Below are 24,674 nucleotides of genomic sequence, written 5' to 3' on the forward strand. Positions count from 1 at the left end.
TTGCAAGAATACTGCGAATTAGCCACCTTTAGCGCCCAGAGTTAGTATTTCATTCTTGGATACAGCTGAGAGATGCACTGTAGCTGCAGCTGGTATCCTAGTTAACATGATTAAGGCGAGACACCACAGTGAAAACCAACTTCACTCATATCACAATGAAACTTTAAAAGCTGTAAGTGACCCTTAAGTGAAGTCTTTTATTTTTGAATATGCAAATAAGGTATTTCCTCATTACATATGGACCTTTTTGCATATCACACAAATCCAATATCATGGATTTATTCAACAGACCCTTTTTCCCACATATTCAGAGATAAAATGCCACGTGAAATGAGAATGCTAAGATATTTTAACAAACATCATGCTCTAAGACCTGAGAAACTGTGTAAAATTATGATGATCTAACTGCCTTGTAGGGTGAAGAAAATGAAATGGCATACAGGAAATTAAAGAATAGGTAACTTAGCATATTTTCTGTATGTCAGAAAAGTTATCACAGGGATAACTGGCTTGTGGCAGCCAAGCATTATAGATATATGAACTAGTGTGTGTGAACATTTATTTATTTATATATATAAAAACATTGTGCTCCAGAAAACAAACTTTCAAACGATATATAATTCAATATGGAGAGGTTTAAAAAGACCGGTCAAACTTTTTACATGAAAATGCTAACAAAGAAATGTTCTCCATCTATAGGTAACAGACTTGGTGTACAATAACCAAATAATAATGTTTATATATATATATATATATATGTCGGTATCCCGACATCTACATTTCCCTGACAGTGTGTAGGCTACAAACTGCATAATCTAGTTTGTTATCATGTGTTTCAGATATACTATCCACTATCTAGAGGAGGAACTAGTAAAAATTATTGTATTCGTATAATGTTAATATATTAAATGAGATAATGATTGGGGGGTTCTGACCCTCTTAAATAAGACTCCTCCAAAAGAAGCAAGAACAACAGTTCAGGGGGCTCTTTCTTACCTGAAATTGTTGATATTACAATATGTTTCCCATATTCATGACTCAAGAATGTTGAAATATGATTTCAGACACCCCTAAAATGGACCATACCATTTCCTAACCTTGTAGTCGAACTCTGCCTGCTTCACTCCTAGAGGCTCATTAAAGTCCGGAGCATCACTCAACGAGCTAATGGAGACACTGAAGGTTAAGAAGTTAGCTATGTAGGTTGTTTAATACACCCAACTTTCCTACCTTCAAAGTTTTCAATTGAGTCAAGCAGTGGTGGACAGTAATGAAATACAAATTTGGTGGTATTTCTACTTTACATTGTCTTCTCATGCCACTTTCTACTTCTACTCCACCACATCTCGCTCTTGCTGTCTAATCTGACAGCTTTAGGTACAAGTTACTTTACGTAAATATGATTTAAAACATCTAAGTTTATAAAAAATATTTTGTTTAAATTGCACCGTTTTGATAATCGTTCTGTTTGTCATGATGTGAGGAGCCGCTGACAAACATAACCACACACAGTACTTTTTGATACTTCAGTATTTTTAAAAGCATTTCTTCTGTACTTTGACTCAAGAAGAAATATAAATTGAAGCAAGGGTTTCTGTACTTTTATTCAAGTACAGGATTTGTGTGCTTTGTTCACCACTGATGTCAAGCGTCTATGGATGAATGCTAACGTTTGCCATACGTAACAGGTTAGCTAAAGTTAACATTTCTTTTACTTTTCCCTATCATTTCTAATGTTGGCTTGGCATTTCATTACCACTATATTATTATGTAGAAAAGTTCACTTTAATCCGCATATAACAAACAAACAGAGTCAAGCATTGAGAAAATATTTTTTTATTTGGAGGGACAGGCTGTCAAAACAGCTTGGATAAAAGAAACAGCACGTTAGTGTAAAAATGTAAAACAAAAATATAGCAGCTTTGTTTGCTCTGCAGGACGAGTCAAGCAGAAAACACAAGGTAAACAGTAAGACATGTACTTTGAAAATAAAATATAAAAAGCTGTACTGTAATACATGACATTGATAAACATTCACAGTTGCCATTTCTTAATGAGAAGTTTTATACGAGAAACAAATGTTTGCTTGCAAAAATAAAATATCAGGGCTCTTTTCCTGGCGTAAGAACATGGATTTCAAAGTAATTAAAAGGGCAAAAAGCGTTTACATTTCCATTGTCCACTTTTCAGAGTATATAATTAATCAGAACAAGTTTTAACAAACAGGACCTGCACGCATAGTTTCTAAAGGGTCCAGAAAGGCTGTTGAAACAGCTGTAGACCATAAACATACATACATACATACATACATGTACATAAACTCTCTAGTATCTTTTCACAGCAGAATCAACTTTTTTTTGTAACCCAAGTCACAGACCCCCCCCCCCAAAAAAAATCAGTACAATCAAATTGATCGTTGCAATTTACTTTTTTGTGGCATTTCATTACCACTATAATGATGATAATGCAGCCTGTATTTTATGTTAGTGTCTTTGGTTGTGGTTTAGCATATAGAATACTTGGTGACCCACTAACTACCCCCATGAACTGGTGGTTTTTGACCAGTGTTTAAACTTAAAACATGTTAATCGTGTTTTTTAACAAAATGTGCACAGAACAATGAAAATAATGCACCATTTGTGCAAACAGTCTAAAGCTTTTTCCTCAGCTATGCCACTGAGCAAAGCAAGGCCTCTCTAAGAAGTTGCAGAGGGGCACCTTGCATGCCCCACACTGCCAGGGGGTCTTGTTGTAGCCTTTGCCCACCTTGCAGTGCTCACAGTACTTTCTCACATCTGCAGGCCTGTGTTCAGGTTTGTCCGGGTCCAAAGGGGCAATGGGCACAGGTATGTGCTCCGTCTTCTTGTTTGCAACCATTGTAATCTCAGGAAACTGGGTTTCCAAAGGCACCCGAGCAAGTTGAGCAGAGAGCTCCTCCATAAAAGCTCTGTGTGTCAGCGGGTTGGTCTCTTGTTCAGCACACAGTTCTTTATGGAGAATGTAGCTGTTGCATGCGGCGATGTCCACAAAGTGTAAGAACATCGTCTTGTACCACCTCATAACTTTGTGGTGAGCGGTGGTGTACTGGATGAGCTGATCAGACAAGTCCACACCTCCCATGTTCTTGTTATATTCCAGTATTGGAGTGGGAACTGGAATGCTAATGAACTCCCAGGTTCCATCTCTTTTCTTTTGTCTTCGCGTCACCTCGCCCGACGTGTAGGCTTGATGGATTGTCGAGCAGATGGACACCTCTCTCGCATCCATCCACTTGACGAAGAGCAGGTTACCGTCTCGAATCCATCTGATGGAGCCTCTTTGGGACTTTTTGGAGATGGCGTTCACGGTGGATTTCGGAGTATCCTTCCTGCCCTCTCGATATGTACCGCAGGCGCCAAAGTTCAAAGAAGACAGGTGTTGAAATAGCTTAGGGCTTGTATAAAAGTTATCGCAGTAGATGTGATAGCCACATCCCAAAATTGGTTTGTCTAGGAGGGCCACAACTGCATCATATGAATGTCCGGAGGTTGTTTGAGATTTTGCGTTCCCTGTGTACACATTAAAGTTAGACGTGTATCCGTTTGCAGAGTCAGCCAGGATAAACAGTTTGAACCCCCACTTCGTTGGCTTGTCTTTCATATACTGAGTCATCCCTGTTTTTGCCTTTGTTGCCACCATCCTCTCGTCAATTGACAGATTTTTCTTTGGCTGATAGAAAGATTTGCACGCCGCCTTGATTTCGTCCATCAGAGGCTTGAGACGGAACAGCGGGTCATAGTCCGGCGTGCCCTTCTTGCGGTCATTCACGCTGTCCTCGGCCGGATCGCTCATGTGTATGTTTGAGGAAATGAAGAGCCACCTGTCCCTTGGCATCACCGTCCTCGGAAATGGCACTGAGAAAATGTTTTTTTGTCTCCAGTAGGCTTTTACTGATCCCAGCTTTAAGAGTCCCATGAAAATAACGAGTGAGATATACTTTAGGAACTCGGGGGGGGTAACATCAACCCATTTGAACTGAAGCCCTTGTGCTAGCCTCTTTCTAGCTTGCTTGTTGGTGTTGCTACATAACTGTCTGACGACATTATTGTTGAAAAAAAGCTGGAACAAGTCAAGTGGACTGTACACTTTTGATTTATCCAGTTGCACTCCCGGGGGCCTGGCGGGGACAAATCTGGGGAGCTTGGGTCCCACATCTGGATCGGTGTGCGTTTTCCAGGGCTGTTCAGGTGTTGAAGGGTGTGGGGAGCGTGATCTTGGGCGCTTCACTTTTGGTCTCGGATTTTCAGATTTTCTGGGGCTCTCCAGTTTTCTCAAATGTGGAGGAGTTCCTCTCCTCTGTGATTTTTGCGGCGTATAGGTAATGTCATCATCATCGTCGCTACTGAAATAAAAGGAGAGAGGAATTACACAACGATGCGGGGAGCTTCTTTCAGTGTCAAAATTCAAGGATGAAACAGCCGCCATTATTGTAGATCATTCTGGTGAATGACTTTGTTCTTGTTCTGTATGGACACTATAAGATACTGTACGTGAGGAAGCGTGCGCACTAGGGACCTAAAATCAAAAGTAAAACATGATTAACTGAATATTTTATCTCAATTACGATTAACGAACAGCGATTTTGTTTTTTGTCCTCATTTCACTGGCAGGCCACTGTGTTGACTATTGCCGGCTGAGCAAGGTAACTTCCGGTGTTTTGCACTCTGCTAACTTGAATGAGGTTAAAATGATAAACGTGCAGCTCTTGTAGACTTTTCAAATGTTATCGACCCAATAGATCCCATTCTGAAATTGAAACTAGTCACTTTGCAGGGGTTGTTACAGTCAAATAGATTGATCCACCGTGTTACAGCTAGTGGATTGGCTGCTACTAAACTGACCTCAAAGCATTGAGCACTTCCTCTGGGCTTGGTGGAAATGCAATGTTTTACCCATCCGACCAACCACAGTTCTTGCGGCTCTTGTCGCCGTGACGTGTAGTTACATTTTTGGGGAGGTGCACGCCAGGCTACGCATAGGCTACAGTTGGGCGGTGCAGTTGATATTGACTAGCAGGTATGTACAGCGTACAGACTCGAGCAGAAGTATAAATCAAGCTTAAGTTGTCAGTCTGGAAGTAAATGTACAGTGTAGATCACAGTGTGTCTTTTCACAACTGCTGGAAAGTAAAGGCGGTTAGCGCTGGTTAACTTAAGCCCCTTTTCCACTGCATATTACCAGCAGGTACTGGTACTGGAAATGCGCCAAAAGGATGCATAATTATTTACACAGTCTAGGTTTCTATGTTTTGAGGAACAGAGATCCTCTCCCAGCCTTGAATGAACATTCAAGGAGAGAAACAAGAGGGGGAAAACACCAAAACAATCTGACAGCTCTGACCTAAACCCTAGTAAATGTGGACAGATAAACAAGGAGTATAGAATAAGGAAAAGTTAAGGATAAAAAAAACGTAATACATATATACCTATAAGAAATAACAATAATAATAATAATAATAATAATAACTAGGCAACATGCATGCACACGCACACACGGAGTGGAAGTTGGAAGAGCAAGCTCAATGAAAACGTTTTTGGTTTTTTTAGCATTTTGATTTTTACGATTGCTGGAGGAAATCACTTGCCTGCGATCAAATATAGTGAAAGCAACTGGTGTTTGGGAGAATAGAGAAATTCAAGCTAAATTATTACGGATACAGTCAAAAACTCTCCAAATTCTTTGTAACCAGAAGCTTTGGCTTAACCAGTGGTGAACAAAGTAGGGATATTCAGATCCCTTTTTTTAAGTTAAAGTACTAATACCTCACTGTAAAAATACTCTGTTACAAGTAAAAGTACTGCATTGAAAAGCTTGTGTAAAAGTGTGTAAGCAGGCTTTAAGCAGGAAAATGTAGAAGTAGCGTTTTCAAGATGAAAGTAGGCTACTCAAAGCAGAAAAAAAGAATGTCCCCTATGACAACCACTTGCAGAGCTCCTCAACTTGTTCTGCCATCACTTCTCGTAAAACTGTCAATATTTGAAATCTACACAGTTGATCTGTAAAATGTAAAACTTTCTGTTTCTGGCCTCTGTCTGGTGCAGCAATGATGATGCAGTGAATAGTGAATATTCTCTCTGACCAATCAGCACCCTGTTGTGTTTTCACATTACATTTTAGTTTCCCTCAGCTCGCTTGGAAAAAAAAAAGTACCTGGAAGCAGGTACAACATTTCTACAATGGAAAACCAAACAAAGGCGAGTCGAGCCAAAGGGCCTCCGCTCGGACTAGCTTGGTTTGAGGGCGTGCCTGACCTACTAGCCGCTTGGCTTTATGACGCGTTTTTATTGTGACGTCACAAGTACAGGAAGTGAAGGGCTAGACTACAAACGAGCCGTTTTCAGTTCAGAGCAGAGTTTTCTGTGGGAGATGGGAACTCCCTTTGGGCTGGACTTTGGGCTTTTTCACTTTGCAAACCTGTTACATGCACAAAAAAGATACATAACTCAATAAAGGAGAGGGAAAAAGCCAAAAAGCATAATACCACCTCTAATTAAAATAATCAAAAAGGAAAAGCAGCAAATCTCAGATCACATTTGTGAAGCTGGAACCATGAAATGCTTTTACATGAAAAATGTCAAACAGTTTTTGTCATCTGGCCTTACTAATGTAGGCCTACTAGCTGTATGAACTGTTAATTAATTTTTAACAAAACATTCATTTTTTTTTAAACTCTTCATACATTTTGTTTGTAAAAAGCTTAATTTGTAAAGTGACTAGTAACTGAAGCTGTCAGATAAATGTAGAGAAGTAAAAAGTAGCAATATTTCAGCAAGATGTAATGGAGTAGATGTAGAAAGTGGCATGAAAAGAAAACACTCAAGTTAAGTACAAATACCTCTAATTTGTACTTAAGTACAAAGAACGTACTTTGTTACTTAGCTAAGGACTAGAGAGGTTTTTCAATAATTAGGCTCTGGACGGCTGGCCTTGAGCCCCAGTGCTCACAGTGGGATCCCCCTCCCCCTGTGATCAAGGCATTAAATTATGCAACAAACACTTGCAACACAAAACAACATTCATAAGCTCAAATGTTATAATTTCTATTTAAGCTGGTCAATTATGAACAATAGGTCAAATTTAACTGCTGCTGCAAACATTTGAATGGCTCCTCCTCTAACACATGTAATCTCACTCCGAACTTTTGATAAAACTTGAGAGCCCTTTTACGCTGTAGTATGTTTTTAAGGGGAAATATTAACAGGATAAAAAAATAAGTAAATAACCGACTGGGCTTCTCCACAGTTCGGCAGCCATCTTGGTAACGCCCCCGGGCGGTTATTTCGGACAATCTCAATGAATGAGGGGAGAACCATAACTGCACTTTCATATAAAAATCTGAATGTTTACAATCACCGGGAAAATCTGATAAAAACCGCAGAAAGAGTTTGATGACTTTTCCGGAAAAGTAAGGTTTAAAATGTGTTTTCCACCGGCATCGGTTATACTTCTACCACGCATGCGTAGTAGACCCTTACATCAATGGAACCACACGATTGGCTTAATGTTTCCCGCCTCGGCTGTTTAAAGCAGACGATTGGCTTTCAACAGGAGGGGCGGGACAGCCGCCATCTTTGTTGTTAAAGGCTTTCCCCTCTGGGATAAACATTCAAATAAAAATCCAATACATATCCAAACCAAACAGACAATAAACTATCACGGTCGAATAACATTATTTCATGCTAAAGAGGTTATTTGAAGTCACATACCTGTCCGTAAACGGACACTGCCAGTCATCAAAATAGCCTTCCTCATCGGTGTGAAAGCTTTCTGCTCCGGACAGCTCTTCGTCGCTTTCCATAATCTTTTTCATAGCTTCTGCTATGGGAATAATCTTCCTCTTTTCCATTATCAAAGCCCTTAAATAATATTACTAATAGAACCAATTTAGTCTGTGCGCTGTTTGTGCCCCCACAGCAGTCTCGGCTCCTCTGCATGTGTTGTGTTTCTTCTTCTTCTCTGGGTTTTTACAGCAGCTGGCATCCATTGATTTGCATTACTGCCACCTTCAGGCTTTATTTACCCTTTGCTTTCATTCTTACTAAATCCGCCTATCAAATCAGGTCGCCCTCAGAAAACCAAATATCCATTTCCATACCCTCCAAACTCTCTCCATACTCCAATAAACTTTTTACGTTATTATCTACCCGTCCTATTTTAGCTGTTATCATTTCCTCAGTAAATTTCCTGCATGTTGTAAGAATATGTTCTGCTGTTTCAGCCTCCTGACATCGTTCACAGATTCCTGTAGGATGTTTTCCTGTAATTAAAAGTGTGCTGTTAAGATTGCTATGCCCAATTCTCAGCCTGCTTATTATCACCTGCTCTTTCCTCTTTGCTCCCCTGCTTCTTGATATACCTACTTTGCTTTGGATTTGGTGTAAATGTCTCCCTTTTACTGCGTTATCCCAGCTATGTTGCCATTGTTGATTTACACTTCTCCACACTATGCCTTTCCCCTCTGATTTTGATCATTTAATGTTGACTTCAACATTTCCTTTTTTAACTGCTTCTTTTGCCACCTTATCTGCTTTCTCATGTCCCTGAATTCCAGAGTGTGCAGGGACCCACAGAAATATGACATTTTGCCTAGCTATTCTTGAGTTCATAAATAAGACTTCATACTGCAGGTCCAGCTGACTTCTAGTTGTGCATGTCTTCATGCTTATAAGAGCTGAAACAGAGTCACTACATATTAATATTTCCTTATCACTAATTTGTTCTGTCCATTCTAACGTCATCAATATGGCAAACAGTTCAACTGCAAACACAATCAGATGTTCTTTTGCTAAGTTCCACCTGATACCTAGGAACAACTGCAGACCCTGTTGCATCTGTTTGCATGTCCTTTGGCCCATCTGTGAAAATCTGTATACTTTCCTTATACTTACATTCTCGATAGTTATAATATACACTAGTTAAATCAGCATTCTTATTATTGCATTTAATCTCAAGTAGTTCCAAATCTACACATGGTTTCTAATTCCCAGACAGGTCTGATAGGCCACACTGCATTTGCGCCAAACTCTTTATTTACATTTATTCATTTAGCTTATGCTTTTATCCAAAGCGACTTACAATTGCTATCTTTATATATATATATATATATGTGCGCCACCACCCCTGTATCTTTTACCATTTGCTCCCCTGTCCACCCAAAACTTGTTTTTTGTGTTGTCTGCTTCTCCCAGCACGTCTGCAGCACCCTTTATGCTGAATGGCTATATCCATGCCCTCTTAAATTGACCCAATAATTATCCCCCAGCTGCGTCCTCCTCAACCACAATGGCATTTCACCTGCTTCTACTTGGAGAGCACATACTGGGGAGGTTCTAACTGCTCCTACACACACTCTTAAAGCCCGAGCTTGTAAAACATCCAGGTCTGCTAACACAGATTTGGCTGCCGAACCATATACAATACTTCCATAGTCTAACCTTGATCTTATTAAGGCTATATATATGTATTTCAGCGATGCTACATCTACTCGCCACCCCAATCCTGCAAGACACCTCATGACATTTCTAACTTTTTTACACTTATCAGCTACATATCTAATATGCTCCCTCCATGTTAATCTCACATCAAAATGTACTCCCAAAAAACGAAAACTTTCAACTCTCTCTAATTTATTTCCATACAATTTCTGCATGTGTTGTGTTCAGGTTCCACCTCCTTTCAAGGCTTCGGTCTTCTTCTTCTTCTTCTCTGAGTTCATGGTGCATCGCAACCAACATGTTTAGCTGCACCCGGCCACCTACTGTACCGGAGAGGGTCATAGCAAGGCTTCGCCACTTTACACACTTCAGATTACATAAAAGTAAAACAATAATGAATATAATGTGCCTTATAATGTCTTAATTATTTTATTTTATTTTTGACGTTTTTTGTATCGTAAGTTTAACTTAACATGTACGTTGCCTCGCTGTTCTGTTTCATATGTTTGTATGGTTGGAAAGAATGCAAAATAACTTCCTTACGATATATTGTACAGTTTAGAATTGTAACGAAAGACTTTTGAGGGGGAAAGTAAGTAAAACAAAACAAAAAATTAATTACTTCAATTAAAAACAAAACACAAGGCTATAGAGTCTGTTTGATTGGCTCGAAGATGTCACTATTAAACTGGGGAAATACACTAGGCTATGTAAACAAAAACAGACATGGCTATTTTCCAGAAGACTCCAACAAATAAAACCTGCATCTCTATCATATTTTTTTTATATCTATATTTAATACTTTATATACTATTTGCTATGGTAATTATATAGGTAACACGTGTTTCAGCAATAAACAAACGAAGAAGTGTAGTGAAGTTTCAAGGAGCTACTGGCTGCTGCTCTGGTTGCTCCTTCAAACTTCAATACACTTTTGTTTTTCATCAGTTTTTTTCCAGCTTAATTGCTGAAACACGTTTGTTACCTGTGACAGAAATACAGTCACTGGAAACGGGGTTTTTGGATTAAAGGAGAAGAGAGGAAAAAGAGCCATGTGGCCAACATGGCTCTTTTTCCTTAAGGCTTTGACTTAAGGCTGTCCGGTCTGGACAAAATGGGACTCATGTTGGCCAAGCAACTGAATTCAGAGACAGCACTCTGTGGGCGGTCCATGTTTCTGAGCTGTCAGTGCAAGACTCTGGCAAGATGGGAGTAGTGGACTCAGGCATACTGTGACATCAGGTAAATTGGGACAGTGTAAGAAAACAAACATGGTGTAGTAATATGGGCCAGTATGTTTCAGGTATATTAGGACAGTTTAAAATAACTGCATCACCTGATACAAAGAGGGACCTCACATGTATGTCAACACAGAATCACAGAGATGTAGCCTGGCAACTTTGAAGTAGATAGAGTGAGATGCTAATTATTCTAATACCCCAAATTGTGTGGAGAAAATTGTGTTTTATAATTTGGTCAAATTAGTTTATTCCAATACTCGTCTGACAAAAAGAAACAATAAAGAAAATCTTTATGTTCAGTGTGAAAGTGCCGTAACAAATAATTAAGTCAGACATCAATACTGATGCTTGGAGGTGTAGCCTTATTATTATATTATATTATATATATTGCAATCTTTAATCATTTTAAGATCTTAATAGTCTTTTGACATTTGATCATAAAGGCTAATAAGCCTGCATAATATCAAGTAACCTTAGACATATGTTTAGTTTAATTATCATTTTTAATGTTTAATAATATAATTCATGGTTAATAAATAAGTTTAAAATACCTTTTGAAATATGTTTTTTGGAGTTAAAAGCAAAGGTGCAAATTACACAAACAACTAGTTTTGTGTAATCTACAACAAAATGGTGAACCATGCTTTGTCAAAATATCATGCACACTTAATTTCTTCATTTAAAGAAACCATCTTGAGGAATTCAGAAATGTAACATATGCTGGATTAACTTTTTAAAATGTCTGACAAGATCAGACGAGATCACAAGACAGAATTACAAAAACTCAATACAGCTGAATTCATCCTATAAAAATAACTGTATATAGCCTATTGTTTTATTTTATTGTTTTATTTTAAATGTTACCATATTTTAATAAACATTCAATTATCTGTTAAGTTCTGTGTGTGTAGCATAAAGGGACTGCAAACTTTATTTTGTTATACAACCTGTTGCATAATGAAAAACAACCTTATATACTCCGGCTATTTGAGTCAGTATTGGCTGATGTCCACTATCAGTAGTGGATCGTTAACCCTAATCAAGATTCAGATTACGCTGTTTTAAACAGGTAGAATGGCGTGTGCACAATGGAGGATAGAAAAGACAAACAGGTGATGCTCATTCATCAAACAAGCTTGAGAGAGAAGTTTGAACCCCCGAGTAACTATTTACATGTAAATTAGTTACGTGATTTAATTCCTAAATTACATGTAACTGTAATTTCTTACAGTTTCTAGGAAAAAATGTGTGATTAAATTACAGTTATGAAAATGTTCATGTTTACATTGGGGGTTATGTCTGAATATTTTGTATAAAAAGCTCGGCTATATGTTGAATAATGTTCATTTTGTTGCTTTGCATGTTTTTCAAATGCACAGTGTCCTCCTTTGTAAAGTTTGATGCTGTTCTGATGGTTCTGATTGGTTGTCATGAATTTGCCAGTTAAGCTGTCTTTTGAAAATGGTTAACATTCAAAAATATTCATTAGAAATTTAGAAAAGTAATCAAAAAGTAATTAATTATAATAATAAGTTACATCACTTTGATAAAGTAATTGAAATAGTTACACTGCTATTACATTTTAAATTAGGTAACTTGTAATTGGTAACATTCAATTTCGAAAGTAAGCTTCCCAACACTGTTTCTTAAGGATGCAAAACTCATGACACACAACCAATTCTGAAAAGTGCTTGGGGGGCGGGGTTTCAGATGCTATTCGATTGTTTGACCCCTCTCTGAAGAAGAGATGTTTGCTGTTTTCCTGTTGTTCAGTTTGGACCAAGACCTGGAAACACTCGAGTTGATGCACGTTATTGTCACGAGAAGACGCATCCAGTATGCTGGCGATTGGTCACCTGTGTGAGAGTAAGCAGGGTTTAAACTTCTCTCTCAACACTGTGAATGTTTTCCAGAAGAAACTGTCCGAAAACATACAGTTATCCTCAATGTCTGTGAAGGTTCTCAGTCATCTAGGGCCCCATCCACAGTAATCAGTTCTAGTTTAAAAACAGAGATTCAAAACGAACACGATCTCCGTCCACACCAGCGTTTTAGCTGCGTATCAGAGGTGATCTCTGTCTACATTAAAACGACTGAAAACGCTATTCTAATCTAGTGGCCGGTGTAAACATGAAGCAGATAGTCTGTTCTGTAGTAGGTTTGGCTAAAGAATAAAGTTATGCAGAAGAGTTGTTTTTTTGTTTTGTTATGGACTAATAACGAGCTGGGACTGTTACTGAATCTAACACGCAAGTTAAAAGCTGCTGTGATGGCAAAGTAATGACATGCACAATACAAGTATAGGCAGATAAGTGTTATTTGCTCGGTACAAAATATTTTAATAAAAATACCCTGTGGTATCGTGTTTCTTTGCATGACTTATGAGACCCAATCAGAGAGCCGAGCCTCTGCGTCATCGTTTCTAAAGTCCTCCCTTTTTGCTAGTCTGGACGGGAGGTGCAAACGTAGCAAAAGGTCTCAGTTTTATTAAAATAAAAACGCAGTAGTGTGGATGGGGCCTAGGTCATAGTTATCCAAAGAAGTCAAGGGCAGCTGGACTCGGTTGAAGAAACTAGATGACGTTTTGTCCCTGGACTGTGCTGTAGGCCTTCTCAATGAAGAGGACAGGAGCCTGCAAAATGGGGTTTACTGGAAACCCCCACACACAGACCTATACTTACTTTTCACTTCCCACCACCCACTGGAGCACAAGCTAGGGGTCATGAGAACCCTGCATCACGGAGCAGACAACATACCAACAAGCGGTACATCCCAAAGACCGCACACCCAAACACAAGAAAAGCAATCTAGTGTATGCGGTCCAATGCAGTGAGGAATGCACAGACCTGTATATTGGGGAGACTAAACAACCACTACACAAACGCATGGCTCAACACAGAAGGGCCAACTCCTCAGGTCAAGACTCTGCAGTCTACTTACATCTGAAGGACAGAGGACACTCGTTTGAGGACCACCAGGTGCACATTTTAGACAGAGAAGATGGATGGTTTGAATGAGGTGGCCTCAGGTGAAAATGCCATTGATGGTCATTCAAACTTGGCCACGGTGCTTCTAAGGACTGTTGTTACAACAGCCAGGAGCACTAACGAACCACCGGTATCAATGATCTTCGCAAATCCCACAGAGGTCCCTACTAGTCATTTCAGAACTGAAGAAGTCTCTTGGATGAGGGACGAAACTTCTTCTAGTATCTTCAACCAAGTCCAGTTGCCCTTGACTTTAACCTTCTTTGAATGCTGTTATCCTCGTATTTGAACCCCCCCCCCCTTCCACGATGGCCGTGTCTTCAACCAGAAGCATCCACTTGTTGAATATGTGTGTATGTTGAACAAAAAGAGCTGTGTGAGTGTTGGAGATGAAGCTTGGTCCGGGCCTCTGCACCATCAATCAGGTTTCTGGTTTTGTCTGCGGTGCCTGAAGCAGCGTTTCCTCCCCACAGAGAGGCGGGAGGCTCCATACATCATGTGGTTCTTTGACATTTTATTCCCTCTGTAGCTCCTGGCTGACATTACAAATACATAACTGGTGTGCAGTGTATTTTGTTACAGCCTCATGCTAAATTGAATCAGTGTGAACAGCCTCTGGTTCCCTCTCCTTCCTGTTCTCTACAGTGAAACCACCCGTTTCCCCCTCAGAGATCTCTCCCAGAAAATCTGAACCATTTCCAGAAAAAGCTTTCTCGTTTGTATTTGGGAAAGATGTTCCTGCAGATCTTCATTACACGTCACTCTGGCGCAGAGAATCCTGAATGAAGCTATGTTGCCACAATCCCAAACTGCCAACGTGCAACAGAAGAATGACTGTCTCAAAATCAACATGTTGTGGAAAAAGCTTGTTTGCTTTTGTGTGAAGACGAGATGATTGGTACCGCTCTAACGTATAATTAATATGAATGCAAAGACACATCCAGCAGCCACTTGACTGGTCCAAAAAGACTGGTCCAAAGGTGACAAAGCCCACCCACCCACACCCCTAAAGCTCACTGATTACCACCTTATATCTCGTTTATTTAAAGGATCATTCTGTTATTTTTAAACTTATTTTTCACATTTTTGGTTGAAATGACTTGTAGGTTTAAAAAGGAGATGGCAGCTGAACCGGCTGCAGCGGATCCCTCAGGGCAATTGTGCCTGTCAAAATGGCGTCCACAAAAAGTACTTCTTTTTGCCACCAGTAGGCTCAGCCACCCTCGTCTTCCTGCAACAACTCGCCTCTAACGAGTCATTGTGACGGGAACAGTTGCCCCAAAGGAATACGTAGCAGCCACTGCACCCGATTATCTACTGCATGGATTAAACACCAACATTATGTGAAAATCATGCAGAAATCATCCTTTAATCTGTACAAAAACCAAAGTGTAATAACAACACAACATGGTTTTGACTGTTCTTGGTTGGACACGTGACAGTAGTATTGATCATTTAACTCTCTGCAAGAAAGAGGATACGCATTTCCCCAAAAACTGAAACATCTCAGTAACTATAGGATGGATTCATTCATGTTCCCCTCAGGATGAACTGTAATAACATCTACCGGCACCATCAGGTAATAATTTGGACCACAAAACTAATAACATTCTCATCATTCCCCCAGCTGGACTTTGTGATGACTGCTAATTAGAAAATGATATGATATGGTGAACAGCTACTTAAGCTTTTTAGCCTAAGTAAGCAAGTACACCCTCACAGCTCTGCATGATAGCATGACTGTAGCCTCTGGTTTAACTTTCCTTTTCGTGATTTGTAACTTCTGTTTTAAAAAATAAAGTTTTCTTCCATATTCAGATAAGCAGACACAGTTAACACACATCTGTTTAACAGATCTAATTCTTGGAAATGAGGGCAGTTTTCAGTCCTCTGCTCTGCTGGTATGGTGACACCTCAGTGGACACTCCCTGCTGAGCTCCTGGAGTTAAACACACCTCCATAGTAAAGAGGGGGAGGCCGGCTGTCTTTCTCACCCCGCCTGATGGGAGTTAATGGGCCATAACACTGAGGTGAGGAGCCATTACGGGTCAGCCTTCACCTTGTGTGACAGATGGCAGAGTGAGAGCCATTGTGGCCATCACTGAACACCTCTACCACCGAGCCAACAAGCCTGGACAAACACTGAGGAGTCGTGAAGTTATTTACATTTTCATAGTCCACCTGTCACGCCTGCAGTCATCTGTCTTTCATTCAAGTGAGTTACAGTTGAAGTTTGTGAAGGTGTCTTTTCAAACAAAAAAATTTAATTATCTTTTCTTTCCTACTCTGTTTGGGACATTTGATGAGATCCATATTTTCTATTCAGTCGTGATAATCAACAGAACTGCAAATCGTGCGGCCTGTCAGGATATGAAGAGCCACGTTTTTGACTTTCCGTGACTCAGTAAAGGGAAAACTGCTGTTGTGCTTCTAAAACAAACAGTGTTTTATAACCACTATTTTATTAAAGGGAGGAAGTGCGAGCAGATCTGTGATGCCGATGGTCTGTTTGTCATTTGTGCAGCAGGTTGGAAGTATTCAGATCTGTTACTCAACAATGTTACAATACTAAAGCATTGCATCAACACTTTATCAGCAACATGTAGTTAAAGTAGTGAAAGTAGCCTACTGGTCTCCTGTGGTGTAAAGTCTCCCGTGACTGATTTCTGATCCTATCTGAAATTATTAGATAGTTAATACGGATGCATCAATGTGAAAGTTAGAGCAGCTAGAAAAAAAGAACAGACTTCAGTTTGAGAAAACAAAGAAATGAAGATATTTACCGTATATGCATTCACGCCACCTGGTGGTTCTTCTACACAACTACACAAATAAAGTTAAGCAGGAAAATTCATTCTGGATCCTATGGTGGAGAAATATTTCCCTCTGAATTGTAGTTTAGAGTATAAACTAGGATAAAATTGTACTTTAATGCAGTATTTCAATGAATGTACTAAGTTCCTCCTTCACAGCTGACAGGATTTACAGTTCCAAATATCTATTACTTCAGGAAGTTTGGATCTTTGATAGTTTATTGAGCTGTTTAGGGGCGTCCTGCAAGGATGATTAATTTACTAATTGGAAGTTAACGCCTTATCTGTCTGTTGAACAAAGAGTTACTAATGTATTGTACAGTGTGTGTGTAACACAAGAAATAATTTAAAAGTGAATTTTGTCTATTAAAATACACTCAATGTAATGCACACCATGTTTAATATTAATAAAGTTCATCCAGGGTTCTTGTATCATTATATATTGTTCACAAGACTAAACTAAAGCATCTCCACTTGCTGCAAAATTAAAATTCTGCCTACATGTTAATGCATCACTATTAATAGAATATCATACAGTAGCTACAATATTTATCACTTAAGAATTAAATAATCTTCATATAAAGTTTTTCTTCCACCACTGCTCAAGGTCCACTGATTAGGTTTTTGGTCACATCTCATGGTCTTCATCAATGCTCAGTTGTTATCACGTGTCCTCAGCAGCTATGGAAGTTACGTAATAACAGGTGGCTGTATTTATGGGAAGGTGGTGACCCCTGTCCCCTCTCCTTCTGTTAATGAAGACCCTAAGATGAGGATGAAAGCTCCAGACAAAGACAGCGTGTGGACCTTGATTTAGGAAATACACAAGTAAAGATTATCACCACTTTTAAAATCCAAATGCAGCCCATCAATCGATCTGTTTTATTTATTTTTGTTAAAGTTCTCTTTGTCTTTCAAGCATCATCTTAAATAATAATGATAATCATCACAAGCTCTGATCAGTGAGAAATTAGTAATATTGCAGTTCAAACATCACAAAGAAAATCACACGAGCCAAAATGAATCATATATATAATTTATTTCTAACACAAACCAGCCGAGTCGGATTCCAGACTTTTGATCACATCACACAACCACAGTCACCTCTCATTTAAACATTTCATACAACTTTAGCCAATAAAGTGATCTCAGACCAGCAAAATGGCCCCAAACAGGAGTCGTGAAGAGCTCCACAACCAGCATGAAAGCATCTTCTGACCTCCGCAGCCTCTTTTCCCTCCCTCTCACACTACATTAAATATAACAGCACAAAAGCCTCATAAATTAACTTGTTTAAGAAAATAAATATCAATCATAATCACTGTAATAGGCCTCTTTTCAAATGTCTGTAACACAGGTTGCTCAGAGAAGCTTTTCTGTAGCATCAGGTAGTCAGACTGAGTAAATCCCCCAAATAATAATAAAACCATGTAATAGAAATTAATACCCCAAATCACCATCTAAAGCGCTTCCCTGCAGAAAGTAAAAGCTGCATGTTTGCAAGTCTATCTGTGTGGAAACAATATTCAGGATTAGATGTGAGTGTGTGTGACTGCGAGCTTATGTGTGTTGCCTAGTTCTCTGCAATAATGCCTCCCTCCATGTCGTCCACAGATCTCTTCCTGGCGAACAGGTGGGTGGGGTCCCGGCCTCTGAAGCCGGGCTGGATGTTGAACACGGGAACGTTTCTCCAGCTGGAGGGGTTGTTGAAAGGGGTGGAGGTGGATCCGGAGTTGCAGGGTTTGTTCTGGACGAGCTGGAGGAAGGTCTCCATGTCGGGGCCTAACCTGGCCATGAGGCCGGCCCTCACCGCCGCCACAGTCTGCTCGTCGCAGGCCTGCAGGCTCTGCAGCAGAGTGCTGTAGTATCTGGACAACAAGACAAAACACACAAAGGTGAGATGTTGCTGCAGAGTGTAGAGAAGGACAAAAAACATTTGATAATGGTTCATAAAACACTATAATGTAGTTGTATGGACCTGTATGCGTTTCAGCAACAAGGAAGCGCCTACACTTGATCAGTTTCATAATCTAACGTTCAGCTGAAGGACGGACAGAGCTGGAAGAACACGAGGGTCTTTCTTCTACAGCAGTCTGACAAACATCCACTGATTATTAGATCAGTTCTTCTGCACAGCTCTGGGATCAGCCGCTCATGTTTCTGTTTTAACAGTCATGGTGAACGATCAGGATGTGTTTGTGAGCTTTAAAAAACATGACTGGATCAGAGTGGACGTTCAAAACATGTTATAATAATCACACTCACTGTCGCACACAGTCCAGTTTTCCTTCACATTATCTTGTTATTGTGCAGCAGGATGATTATTCCAAATTATATTATCAATAATATATATATTATATTTCATAGCTGTGTGAAATGTTTTAATTTTTGTTGATAAATCAGCTTCCAGAGCAACAAAGTAAAAATCAGCAGGTTCAGTGATTGTTTGTAAATGTTAATAACTGGAATCATGGAAGTTAAACAGAGATGTTGAAATTGTTCACTATAGAAACATCGAGCTGCTGCAGCACAAAGTGAGCCAGTTGAGCTAGTTGTGAGTTAGTGAACACTGACAGTTGTGGACAAAAATATCAATTAACACTTAGATCGGCGTGCAGCTACATTTACAACACAGTTTGCACGTGTGTTGATCAGTGCTGACCTGTTGGGGAAGTGAGTCGGAACCTGCACCACGTCTCCAATAGCATCAGGGTTGGTTCGAGCCACAGTGCAGATGTCAAGACTGGTGTAACACTCTTCTTGCACCTTTAAAAAGGACAATAAATAAAACTGTGTGACCAAACAGAGAGGAGTGGTGTCGTCATCGTGTTTCTCGAGTTTCTCTGTCTACAAACCTCAGCGATCATCCTCTGGAAGATGTTGCAGCGGCGGATAGTTTGGGAAAGCTTTGAAGAGATTGCCTGGGAGATGCAGTGCAGGCTTTTCTTGACAAAAGTTTTACCCTGTAGAACAAAGACACAGATGTATGACAGAAAGAAGAGCAGACAGGCAGGTAGACTGATGAATGCGTGGACAGAGTGACAGACCGACCTCTGTGTTGAAGGTAGCAGCTGTTTGGAGGAAGAGTTCACAGATTTCATGCATCCCGTCAGTGTCGCAGGTTGAGTTTTCCAGACAGGAGAAGAATCCGCAGCCCACAGCCACGGCTCCGTTCAAACATCTGGCCACATCGGCTGCAAACAGACACACAAAGTACATTAGTACTCCCTTCAATCTGTGAGTAGGAGTAGTGTCAACTATCAGTGCAAACACAAAAACATTGTCAGTGTCTTTTATGATGGAGCTCATGTTCAACACATGCTGCAAAATTAGACTGACAATACTGCACCTGTTTAGTATAGAAGGGGTCACAGTCAGAGAAAAAAAAAAAACTCAGTTTCTCTGAGATTAAAGTGTGAAATTTACAAGAAAAAAATAACACCAGTAAGACAATAGTCATGCAGACAAGAGAGAAGAGGTGGAGCTTTCAGACAATTTGGGAACATGAGGGACTGACACTGCAGTTCTTCACCATTTTGAGAGTTTGTGCAATATTCGGCTCTGTACAATGGCCCTCAGACGCTGTCGTACTTCAGTAAAAGTACTAATACCACACTGTAAAAATACTCAGTTCTAAGTAACAGTAGCCTACTGTATTAAAAAAGTAAAAGTAAGTATAATCAGGAATATGTACTAAAAGTATTCAAAGTAAAAGTACTCAAAGCAGTAAAATGGTCCCTGTACCTATTCTACTATATATTCTATCATCAGATTATTAATCCTCCTGCATTAATGTAAAGCAGGAGGGAGGGGCTCATTTTGCACTATTTTCTTTGTAGCAGCAAATGATTATGTTCACTTGGAATAATCTGCTGATTATTTTCTCCATTAATCGACTGATTGTTTGGTTTGTAAAGAGTGGCCCCCTAACAATAGCCTACTTGATGTGTCCAAACCTCAACATTAGTAACAAAAATTACAATCATTGAGAGGAAAAGCAGTAAATCTTCACATTTGTGATTATCAAAATCGTTACCAATTCATTAAATCAAATAATAGATTGTTCAGGTATAAACTGTTGGGTAGTTGAGTTTCTAAAGTTTAATAAACAAATAAAAATCTAAATTTGTAAAGTAACTTTAGCTGTCAGATTAATGTAGTGAGGTAAAAAGCACAGTACGACTTCCCTCTGAGATGTGAAGCAGAAAGTAACCTGAAAACAAAACACTCAAATACCTCCCACCCTCACCTAAAGAAATAAACAATGAGAAACGAAAGGTTGCAGATTAAACAGAACCGCGACTCACTCGGGCTGCTTGAGGAGAATCGCGGCCGGCGGGGAGCAGGTTCCTCCGGCAGCACCTCGAAGCAGGCGGCGGAGCTCAGGGCGAGCAGCAGCAGCAGAGTGGAGCCCGGCAGCATGGTGTCTCTCGGTGAGGTGGAGGAGGGCGACGGTTGTTCTGGTTCAGGGTGTGAAGTCCTCCTGCTGGTCCTGCTGCCTGTCCTGACACACCGGCCACAGGTGGTATTTCTATCTAAGTCCGCTGGAGACCGACCAATCAGAGCGCGGACGAGGTTAATGGTTATTCAGGTAATTAACCAGCACAGCTAATTGGATATTTCCACACAGAGCTACCGCAGGACAGGACGGAGTATTCGAGCTCGATTGAACTCACTGAATAATTTTAGACTTTGTGTTTGACTTTGATTCTTTTAAACACAACATAATACTAATAATAATAGCTGTCAATCAGCTGATAGCAACACATGTCATGAAAATCAGAACAGCAGCTGTTTGTGCAGAATCAAAACCACTAATCATTGTATTTAACATTGTATTTAAACCGGGCAACAAGAAAGGATTTAAACTATTTAATAAGCTGGAAATACCAGAAAATAGGCTACAAATTCATGGGCATAAAATGTGTCCCTAAAGCAGGTTTTAAGGTGATTTAAACATGATAATCTACAATTACAGTAGCCTATGTTTTTATCATTAACGGATCAGAATGGAGAACAGAAATGCTTATATTTATTTATTTATTTGGCTGGTTGTTATCTGTACCCTAATAATAATTAACTTTCTAAAAATAGCAGGACAAGTGGCAAACAGGATGAGTCAGTTTCTGATTCCAGTCACGTCCGTTTTTCTTCCTGTGTAGATCAGTGATTGTGAACACATCAGCTTCATGTAGTTAAAGTATCAAAGTAAAAGTACTTGTTGTGCAGGGAAATGTCTCCTGTGACTGATATCTAATATCTGTCATTATCAGATGTTATTGCATCATTGTTATAGAGAACCTTGTAGCTGCTGGAGGTGGAGATAGTTTTAACTAATATTTAAAATAAATACAAAATACAACCATGTAAAGTTGTGTGTCCCTCCCCTATTGCCAAAATAAAACTCAAAATCCCTCATCAGTGAGTCAAACCTCACAAAAAACAAACAAAAACCAAGAACGTGGAGAAGTAACACATTAAGTTATGTTTGCCTGGATGTTAAACCATGTTGTAAGAACCTATATTCTTCATCTTTTATCCAGATTAGACTGTTTAGGATTTGACAAGATTATTTGTTTCTTCAAAGATGGTTTAAAATTCATCTGGAACAGTAAAAAAAAAAACAGTTACAGTGATTATGATTGACAGTTAGCTGGATCATGACCAAGACCTTTTAGGTCTGAACCCCCAACATTTAATTTCAAATACATTCATTTCAGGTCCTTTCAAATACAAATTGCTTTCTTACAGTAGTTCTTTTTTTTTAGATGAGAACATGCAGGTTTTTGTAAAATCACAACGATCTATTAGTTAAATTATTAATATTTCATTTTCAAAATTAATTTAAAAATAGGCTTCACTCATGTTTACATGATAAAATATAAAACATAATAAAAGTTTGTACATCAAGAAAAATCCCTAACCAAATTTGGTTAACAAGCAAAACCACAAAAGCTCAATGATTCTGTTAAATGCCCAATGGAGCCAGAACATGTGACATTTAAGATGATATTGAAATAGGAAATTGTCATTTGAACACTAAAGTGTGTCAACTGTTTAACTGTAGAACTCACTTTCCTGCAAATAAAGTTGTATTTAGAGACATTTTAGTATAGTTTTATTATCTGCATCATCCACTGGTAACATCTAACAGTGCTGAAAGTGGAAACACTGTTGATCTCAATGAGGAACAAAATGACACCTGACACAACGCAGGAACACACTGAAAATTAGATTTATGTTTATAAAACTGTTGCCCCAGTGCATGTTGGGAGGGTTCCCAACACACCTACCTACAATCACCTGATCAGCACTCAGCCAGTCATACGAATATTGATCAGGGGTTCATCTCTTTACTGATCTTGCCTTTATCTCAAAATAAGAGCATTAGCTGTTACCAGTGCAACAGGAAACAAATGTGATACTGTGAATCAAAAGTAAGTTAAAGTATTATTACATATATCCATAATACATTCACTTACATATGAAACAGGATAAAACTGAACAGGGTTCAGTTCTACTTCGTAATTTAATCAGCAGTAATGCAGCAGAAAACGAACCAGTCTACAAATATACTTTAGAACAATACTCTTCCATTGGGAAAGTGTTTTTTAACACTGTTTTCAACTAAATGATGGTAAATGATTCCATGTCAGAAACATTTCTCTTTATCCACTGTCATTTTAGTAATAGTACTTTATTTAGTCTTTATTTACTATTCAATGCGTCTCTATCTCACTCAGTGTTTCCAAACAATACACGGGGATCAGTTTACAGCTTAAACTTTATTATTATCATTTAGGACATTTGGTTTGCAGGCAGACATTAAACACACGTGAAACAATGAGCAGAATAGAAATATAGTATACAAAAAGCAGTAAAACAATATCAAAAATAGTAAAAAAAAAAATGTTTGTAACACACTATTTGGTAGTTGTAAGCACATATAAGGACATTTTAATTAATATTTGTCAACAATTATACAGTTAGATGGATATTTCCCAAAATGTCCCAAAATATTCCTTTAAAACATTGAATTAATTTGTGTAACTTAAAATCTTTGTTGAATTATGTTGGCTTTTCTCAACTTTACACTGTAACTGCATGCATTATTTGACTCTTTGTTCCCACCTAGTTCAAACTTCTGGTCTACTCTGTATTAAGAAAAATATTTTTTAAGATTTAGATGTCAGCGCTGCACCGAATCAGCTGTACTCGTTGTGGGAGATGTGGAAAAATCTGTGTGTCTTATCGGCGAGTCAATTATAAGTTAATTGTGTGAGAGTCGTTACTGGAGGCGGCTGCATTTCCATCATGGAACCACAGGAACCAGTGAACCTCGCACAGCTCTGCTGACGTCAATAGCCTGGAGGTCAACAGGCGATGATAAACATCTCACACCTCTCACGCTTTAGTTTTCATTAACTCCCCCTCCAGCGCACACTCACCTCTCCAACCCAGAGCCGTGTGGAATAAATGATAATCTCTGAGGCTCCGTTTATTTCCACTCAAATTTATTGTTTTGTTATTTAATTAATTCCCTAATTCAATACAAATTCTGAAACTGAGTGAAACAACTCCTCATAAACACACAACTTAAAGCTCTACTATGAAAATGTTACTTCAGTAAAAGCATGTAAGTATAATCCGGAAAATGCACTTAAAGTATTTAAAGTACTCAAAGAAGTAGAATGTCCCCTGTGACTGTTGTACTATTATATATTCTATCATTAAATTATTATTCCTCATGATTTAATGTAAAGCTTTACTGCTGTTGTTGGGCTGGAGCTCATTTTTAACCTTTTTGCATCAGACTGCAACAAATGATTATTTTTATTATGGATTAATCTGCTGATTATTTTCTCCAATAATCGAGTGATTGTTTGGTTTGCAAAAATTCAGAATATAGTGAGAAACACAGTTACAGTTATCCAGAGCCCAAAGTTACACCCTCACAATGCTTGTTGTTGAACGGTTGTTTTACGATTATTATCTATATTAAATATTATAAAAAGCAACAGATCTTCACATGTGAGAATCTGAACCATCAAATGATTTCCAGGAAAAATTACATAAACAATCAATATAGTTTTTTTTTATATATATATATTTTTTTATAATAGACTAATTTGTTAATCAACTAATCGTCTCAGCTCTACT

General features: G+C 38.9%; 2 protein-coding genes across 3 annotated transcripts; both read right to left on the minus strand.

Moving 5' to 3' along the window:
- Positions 1-1,820: 1,820 nt before the first annotated feature.
- Positions 1,821-7,995, minus strand: LOC119914772 (piggyBac transposable element-derived protein 4-like). 2 transcript variants are annotated; one of them, XM_038734270.1, is made up of 2 exons: positions 7,746-7,995; positions 1,821-4,378 (listed from the first exon to the last, which is right to left on the minus strand). In XM_038734270.1, the coding sequence occupies exons 1-2, from the start codon at positions 7,883-7,885 to the stop codon at positions 2,665-2,667; spliced, it is 1,854 nt and encodes a 617-aa protein (XP_038590198.1). In that variant the 5' UTR covers positions 7,886-7,995; the 3' UTR covers positions 1,821-2,664. The 2 variants fall into 2 exon arrangements, with proteins under 2 accessions (XP_038590198.1, XP_038590197.1); XM_038734269.1 differs by having other exon boundaries at positions 1,821-4,381; positions 7,746-7,994.
- Positions 7,996-17,534: 9,539 nt separating this feature from the next.
- LOC119914773 (stanniocalcin-like) lies at positions 17,535-21,010 on the minus strand. Its single transcript, XM_038734271.1, has 5 exons — positions 20,822-21,010; positions 19,566-19,708; positions 19,370-19,477; positions 19,177-19,280; positions 17,535-18,382 (listed from the first exon to the last, which is right to left on the minus strand). The coding sequence occupies exons 1-5, from the start codon at positions 20,934-20,936 to the stop codon at positions 18,088-18,090; spliced, it is 765 nt and encodes a 254-aa protein (XP_038590199.1). The 5' UTR covers positions 20,937-21,010; the 3' UTR covers positions 17,535-18,087.
- Between the last annotated feature and the right edge of the window lie 3,664 nt (positions 21,011-24,674).

Source organism: Micropterus salmoides, unplaced genomic scaffold (assembly GCF_014851395.1).
Source record: "Micropterus salmoides isolate LMB-PRFRI ecotype aquatic unplaced genomic scaffold, ASM1485139v1 Ms_hic_scaffold_20, whole genome shotgun sequence".
NCBI classification, from domain to species: Eukaryota; Metazoa; Chordata; class Actinopteri; order Centrarchiformes; family Centrarchidae; genus Micropterus; species Micropterus salmoides.

What these genes read in the sequence shown, in the direction of transcription:
- LOC119914772 (XM_038734269.1), bottom strand. Translation starts at nt 7,885, where the DNA reads ATGGAAAAGAGGAAGATTATTCCCATAGCAGAAGCTATGAAAAAGATT. An exon ending in CAGTGTCCGTTTACGGACAG is followed by an intron (nt 4,382 to 7,745) that starts GTATGTGACTTC and finishes CTTTTATTTCAG; the next exon opens with TAGCGACGATGATGATGACA.
- LOC119914773 (XM_038734271.1), bottom strand. Translation starts at nt 20,936, where the DNA reads ATGCTGCCGGGCTCCACTCTGCTGCTGCTGCTCGCCCTGAGCTCCGCC. An exon ending in ATTCTCCTCAAGCAGCCCGA is followed by an intron (nt 19,709 to 20,821) that starts GTGAGTCGCGGT and finishes GTCTGTTTGCAG; the next exon opens with CCGATGTGGCCAGATGTTTG. An exon ending in CCGACTCACTTCCCCAACAG is followed by an intron (nt 18,383 to 19,176) that starts GTCAGCACTGAT and finishes CTTGTTGTCCAG; the next exon opens with ATACTACAGCACTCTGCTGC.